Source organism: Euphorbia lathyris, chromosome 9 (assembly GCF_963576675.1).
Source record: "Euphorbia lathyris chromosome 9, ddEupLath1.1, whole genome shotgun sequence".
Classification (NCBI taxonomy): Eukaryota; Viridiplantae; Streptophyta; class Magnoliopsida; order Malpighiales; family Euphorbiaceae; genus Euphorbia; species Euphorbia lathyris.
Window position 1 is genome coordinate 9,566,317 of NC_088918.1, and position 6,888 is coordinate 9,573,204.

Below are 6,888 nucleotides of genomic sequence, written 5' to 3' on the forward strand. Positions count from 1 at the left end.
ACCGAAATGTTAAAAAACCACCCGAAAAACCAAACCAAATCAAACCGGTTCGATTTGGTTTTCCGGGTTTTATCAAATAATGGACATCCTACTTGATTGAGGGGTGAAAATGCAAATTGCATAAAAAGACGAAATTTTTTTAGGGTTTAATATTATCTTCAAATTGAAAAAATCTCCCCTCTATATATCTCCCATGTCTACACTCTCAAAACAGGATAGTAAACGAGGTGGAGCTCTGTGAGTCCTACATTTTAAACCACAAAGCTTCCTTTTCTCAAGGAGACTTCACTCTGTTACCTTATCTTCTTCTTCTCCATAGCCGCTTTCTCCCAATTTCTCTGAAGAGTCCGAAAATGGCTTCTTCAGTTATTGGGGTTTCTTCAATTTTCCACAATCCTTCTATCGAACTTTCGAATAGAAGAAACAATACACCTTCTTCTACCTTACCCACTTCTTCTTTCCCTCTTAATTTGACTGATAAACCTCATTTTAATTCTTTGGTAGCTAGCGGTGGTGGAGGAAGACAACCCTTGGTTCTCCATTACAGTAAAAATGGACAATCCTTTGTTCCGTCTGCAATTGCTACCCCTAATTCTATTCTCAGTGAGGAGGCGTTTAAAGGACTCGGAGGTCGTTTTTCTGAATTTGGGGATGATGATGATGTTGGTAGCATAGATTATGAGTCTGCTAGTGAGGAAGGTGAAAGTAGCCCTGTTGCTGATGCTGATGAACTTGCTGTTTCAAAATTGGGTTTGCCTCAGAGACTCGTTGAGACACTTGCGAAACGTGGAATTACTGAGCTTTTCCCCATTCAGGTACTCTTTTTTCTTCGGATAATTTAGGGGTTTTTTGGAATTGAAATTTCATAAAAAATCATTCAATTTGTGCAATATGTAAGAGAGAGTTGAAACTTTGTCTCTTTACCTTCTGTTTAATTATCTTATCTGTTTGGTTGATGTTTGTTAATTGTTATCCAAATTTTAATTGCTTTGGAAGGGTTTAAGATTGCTTGCAGGAAACACAAAATGTTCTGCAGTTACCTATGTTGCACGGACACTTCTCTGCGTTTCGTGTCAGTGTCCATGTGCATTTCGTTTCGGTGTATTTTATGAAGGTTATGTTTTAAAAATAATGTTTTTCGGTGTCTGTATTTGTTCCTGGGTGTCGGGTGTCAATTTGTTAAGTGGGTTTTGTGGTGTCAATTATCGAGTTAGTGTTAGTAGCATTTCCGCGTTTCATGTCCATATCCATGTGCATTTCGTGTCATTGTATTTTATGAAGGTTATGTTTTAAAAATAATGTTTTTGGGTGTCCGTGTCGGGTGTCAATTTGTTAAGTGGGTTGTGTGGTGTCAATTATCGAGTTAGTGTTACTAGCATTTCCGCATTTCATGTCCATATATGTGTATTTTATGAAGGTTATGTTTTAAAAATAAAGTTTTTTGGTGTCCTTATCGGTTTTTGTGTCGGGTGTCAATTTGTTAAGTGGGTTGTGTGGTGTCAATTATCGAGTTAGTGTTAGGAGCATTTCCACGTTTCATGTCCATATCCATGTGCATTTCATGTCCGTGTATTTTTTTAAGGTTATGTTTTAAAAATAAAGTTTTTCGGTGTCCGCATCCGTTTCTGTGTCTGTGCCGGGTGTCAATTTGTTAAGTGGAATGTGTGGTGTCAATTATCGAGTTAGTATCAAATGAGTCATCATGTCAACCCAATCGGGTCGGTGTCCTTTTAAGTGTGGCGTGGTGTGCGAAGGTCACATGTAATTTTACTGCATTTAAAAATATAGGTACTCCTAAATATTTATATCATTTTTGGATTAACACGATAACTCTAACCGCGCTGAAGTTTGACCTAAAATCTATTTAACAAACCCCTAAAAATGTGGGAGGTTCGAGTCATGTTCGCAGGTGATAATTATAATTTATTACTTCTATTCTATTAAGGCTGGTGAGATGTAAGAATACGAGAGAATATAAGAATAATAATAATTTTTGAGTTAGTAGGTCGGTCAATACTAATCCAACCAAAAATTTTAGGTGTCAATTTCGTGTCAACTGAAAAATGACCTATTACTTGTTTAATAAAAGACTAACTCACTGAATTGAATTCGTGTTGGGTTTATGCTGTGTTGTCGGGTCGTGTACACAATTGTCGGGTCGTGTTGTACGCAATTTATATTCACTGTTCCAGAGGTTCATATTTGGTTGTTGAGTTGATTTTGATCCTTTCCTTGCTGTTTCTAAATTCTGCAGAGAGCTGTTTTGGTACCAGCATTACAAGGTCGGGATCTTATCGCTCGTGCTAAGACTGGGACGGGGAAGACACTAGCCTTTGGTATTCCAATAATTAAACGCCTTACTGAAGAAAACGAACAAGCAGGTTCCCAAAGGTACTAATCAATTGAATATGCCATTGAAGATATATGTTAAGTTTCGATCAATGTGTGTAATGTGTTTCGTTTGCTTTTTACAGACGAACTGGTAGGCTTCCAAGAGTTTTGGTCCTAGCGCCTACCCGCGAATTAGCAAAGCAAGTCGAAAAAGAAATAATGGAGTCTGCACCTTACTTGAGCACAGTTTGTGTCTATGGAGGGGTTTCGTATGTTACACAAAAGAGTGCTCTTTCTCGGGGTGTTGATGTTGTGGTTGGAACTCCAGGTCGGATCATCGACTTGATAAACAGTAACAGTCTCAAATTGGGAGAAGTCGAGTTTTTAGTCCTCGATGAAGCTGATCAAATGCTTTCATTTGGGTTCGAGGAGGATGTGGAAGTAATTTTAGAAAATCTTCCGACGAAAAGACAGAGTATGCTTTTTTCTGCAACTATGCCTACTTGGGTGAAGAAATTGGCAAGGAAACATTTGGACAACCCTCTGCAAATTGATTTGGTAAAATCCCTTTCTTTTTTAACGGATTTTATTAACACGGACTTTAATGTTACAAAATGTAAACTCGAGGATTTTTATGTCAAGAACGAAGTTTAGATAGAGGGCCATAACGTTAGTAGTACTATAGTTCAGGGACCATGAATGTAATTAACCCGCAAACTACATCTCGTGTATCATACTCAGTTTTGATTCAGTGGAGAACTTGACTATGTCTAACAGTATAGAACTTTGATACGTTTTGCAGGTCGGTGAACGAGAAGAAAAGTTGGCAGAAGGAATCAAACTTTACGCTATATCGACTAATGCATCATCAAAGCGGAGCATTCTTAGTGATCTTGTAACGGTACGAGACAACATAACCCGCCATTTAGCTATATTTATATCATTGATAATTGCAACTGTACGAGGAAAATCGATGTTTATAAGCATTGGAAATTGTTATTTCGGCAGGTCTATGCTAAGGGCGGTAAGACTATCATTTTTACTCAAACTAAACGAGATGCTGATGAAGTCTCACTAGCATTAACAACGAGCATAGCTTCCGAGGCGTTGCATGGAGACATATCTCAGCATCAGAGAGAAAGAACCTTAAATGGCTTTCGGCAAGGAAAATTTACTGTACTTGTTGCCACGGATGTTGCAGCTCGTGGGCTCGATATTCCAAATGTTGATTTGGTAAATTCATTGAATTGATTGGATTCTTTAGAAGTATATGCTAATACGAACCCGATATTTTTGTGCATGTTAAAAACCTTGAGCGAGTCTTGTTTATCCTTATTGTCCAGGTTATCCACTACGAACTTCCGAATGATCCTGAAACTTTTGTACATCGATCTGGTCGTACTGGACGAGCAGGGAAGGAAGGTAATGCGATTCTAATGTTCACAAGCAATCAAAGGCGAACAGTCTTGTCTCTCGAGCGTGATGTGGGTTGCAAGTTTGAATTTGTTAGTCCACCATCAACTGAAGAGGTCCTCGGGTCATCAGCTGAGCAAGTGGTTGCTACTTTGAACGGAGTTCATCCCGAGTCTATAAAATATTTCACCCCCACTGCAGAGAAATTAATCGAAGAACAAGGAACAAATGCTCTTGCTGCTGCACTCGCTCATTTGAGTGGATTTTCCAAGCCTCCTTCATCTCGATCTCTTATCAACCACGAGCAGGTAAACACCAAAATTAGAAGCGTAATTTTTTGAAAGTGCTTTTCCCTCCGTTATGTGTTGCTGCTTGTGACATCTGATTTTAAATTCCGAGACATATGTGTTACTCCAGGATTAAATGCACAATTGGTCACTGAACTTACATGGTTGTCTTAAAATGGTCATTCAACTTCAATTTTTCTCAATAAAATCACTCAATTTTGAGTTTTGTCTCAATTAGGTCACTCTGCCGATTTCTGCAGTTAAAAGGTATCGAAATAATGACATGGGTGACACGTCAACATGAGTCAACTCAGATCTCTGACCGAACGAAACGTGACAGCCACGTGTCGGTTATTTTAATGAATAAAACTAATTTTCTTTCATAAAAATAACCGACACGTGATAGCTAGGTGGCGCATACGTGGATGTCATGTGTGTTTCGGTCAGAGGTCTGAGTTGACTCATGCTGACGTGTCACCTATGTCATCATTCCGATGCTTTTTAATCACTGAAATCGTCAGAGTGACCTAATTAAGACAAAATTCAAAGTTGAGTGATTTTATTGAGACAAATTGAAATTGAGTGACCATTTTGAGACAACCATATAAGTTTAGTGACCAATGGTGCATTTAACTCGTTACTCCAAGCGCAGATTTCGTAATTTGATTAAGTTCTTATGCTATGTTCGGAAATCTAACGCTCTTGAATTACAGGGATGGGTAACATTGCAGTTGACTCGCGATCCAACTTTTTCTAGAGGATACCTGTCTGCTAGATCCGTCACTGGTTTTCTTTCTGATGTTTATACCCCCGCAGCTGATGAAGTTGGGAAAATACATATAATTGCTGATGAGAAGGTATTATTTTGCATAACGTTGTGTGTGTTTTTCGTGCTTTCTGGCATAGCGATTTTCTAAACGAGCTTGTTATGTCAGGTCCAAGGGGCTGTTTTTGATCTTCCAGAGGAGATTGCAAAGGAGTTACTGAATATGCAAATACCACCCGGAAACACACTCTCAAAAATCACAAAGGTTATTTTTAGATTTCGATTCCTCTCTCATATCGTATTCTGTTAGCGAAATTGCTGCTCCGAGGGGCACTATGGATTACTAAAATCTGCTAATTGTGCAACCGGATGAGTTAATAGATTTTTTTTTTTTTATTTGATTGTTCGCATCGCAGTTGCCTTCATTGCAAGACGATGGGCCTCCGAGTGATTACTATGGCCGGTTTTCTAGTAGGGATCGATCTTCTAGAGGAGGAGGTGGCAGGGGAGGTGGACGGGGCAGCATGAGAGGTGGTGCAAGACCATCCCGGAACTGGGGTGGTGGTCGAGATTCTGATGGCGATGATAGTTCATATAGGCGTGGTGGATCTGGTGGCCGAAGCTCTTCAAGAGGCGGTAGTGATGATTGGTTGATAGGTGGTGGTAGAAAATCAAGCTGGTCTTCACCTAGGGGCGGCTCTTCTCCTCGGGGCAGGTATATGATTTGCCAAAGAAACCTGATGCAATTCTTTCTTGTTTCTTTCATTAAAGTAGTGACCTTTATCGGAACTATGTTGCACGTAGTGTTTGTGCGTTTTGTGTCCGTTTCCATTTCCCAGTTTTTCAGAAATAATGTTTCCCGTTGTCCTTTTCTGTTCAAAATTCCCAATTCTTTTTTTGTGATTACTGCTACCTTCTCTGTCGGGCGAGCCTTGGCACAACGGTAAACGTTGTTGTCGTGTGACTGAGAGGTCACGGGTTCGAGTCTTAGGAGCGGCCTTTTGCCAAAAAATTGGCAGAGGAAGGCTTGCCCCTGTACACCCTTGTGGTGGGACCCCTCCCCAGACCCTCACTTAAGCGAGGACGCATAATGCACCAGGCCGCCCTTTTACTCCTACCTTCTCTGTCAAATTTTGACACGACAACACGATTCACAAATATGATTGACACGATCCACGATTATCATTTTTGAGTCATCCCCATCATATGTAATCATGAGAAATATATAGATCACATAACACGATTATGATTGATAACTTGTGTTGACATCCCTACCCTTTTTCGCCCTAGTTCATCTCATAATAACGTTTATCTTTCCTGTTTTCATATGGTTACGGATTCTGTGGAAGTAATTTGACTGGATATTTGTTTTGCGTAACAGGAGCTTTGGCGGTGAAAGGAGCTTCGGCGGTGAAAGGAGCTTTGGTGGAGACAGGAGCTACGGGGGAGACAGGGGCGGAGACAGGAGCTTTGGGGGCGCTTGTTTCACCTGTGGGCGGCCTGGACACAGAGCATCAGAATGTCCTAACAAGCTCGATTTTTAGGTTCTAAAATACGGGTTTCAAGAGGTTGATGCTGCTGGGAATTTCTGCCTGTGCCGCCGCCATTTTGTCTGCAAACTAGTGTTTTCAGGAAAAGAGTTAGGGAAACCGATTTCTGATTTCCGATTTCTCTTCCAAACACTGCCATTTCCCGCCAATGCTGCAGCCCCTCCAGAACGTGGCAGTCCGATTTCCGATATTAGAAGTAGTTGCCAGTGATTAGAAGGGTAAATCCATTGTAATGGAACTTGTTTTGGCAAAAACACAGTTTTTATTTTTGATTATGTTGAGGTTCTAACAATAGTTTGGCACTTTTTTTCACTCTAATATATCATGCAATGTGTTAACTAAAAAGAGAGCTGTAAGAAGGTGAAATTATCATTTCAGTGAAAAGAAATCTAAAAATGAAATTCCCACAATTGTTAAGCAAAATAGACAAGGCAGTTTCGGACAACCCGAGTGCCAAAATATGTTAGGTTTTGTTCGTGTTATGGGTTGGATTGATCTACTCCGGTGATATTGGAATGTCTACTAGGCTTGAAGTGTGTAA

General features: G+C 40.1%; 1 protein-coding gene across 1 annotated transcript; it reads left to right on the forward strand.

Annotated features, from left to right (window-relative positions):
- The first annotated feature begins 203 nt into the window (after nucleotides 1-203).
- LOC136205509 (DEAD-box ATP-dependent RNA helicase 3, chloroplastic) lies at nucleotides 204-6,659 on the forward strand. The gene is made up of 10 exons (XM_065996136.1): nucleotides 204-815; nucleotides 2,255-2,391; nucleotides 2,475-2,889; nucleotides 3,134-3,232; nucleotides 3,340-3,564; nucleotides 3,675-4,052; nucleotides 4,745-4,888; nucleotides 4,967-5,062; nucleotides 5,214-5,512; nucleotides 6,179-6,659. The coding sequence occupies exons 1-10, from the start codon at nucleotides 354-356 to the stop codon at nucleotides 6,339-6,341; spliced, it is 2,418 nt and encodes an 805-aa protein (XP_065852208.1). The 5' UTR covers nucleotides 204-353; the 3' UTR covers nucleotides 6,342-6,659.
- Nucleotides 6,660-6,888: the final 229 nt, after the last annotated feature.

Excerpts from the sequence above, each read along its gene's own strand:
- LOC136205509 (XM_065996136.1), top strand. The coding sequence starts at position 354 with ATGGCTTCTTCAGTTATTGGGGTTTCTTCAATTTTCCACAATCCTTCT. Across the intron at positions 4,889-4,966 it reads ATATAATTGCTGATGAGAAG|GTCCAAGGGGCTGTTTTTGA; the intron begins GTATTATTTTGC and ends TTGTTATGTCAG. Across the intron at positions 5,513-6,178 it reads GGCTCTTCTCCTCGGGGCAG|GAGCTTTGGCGGTGAAAGGA; the intron begins GTATATGATTTG and ends TTTGCGTAACAG.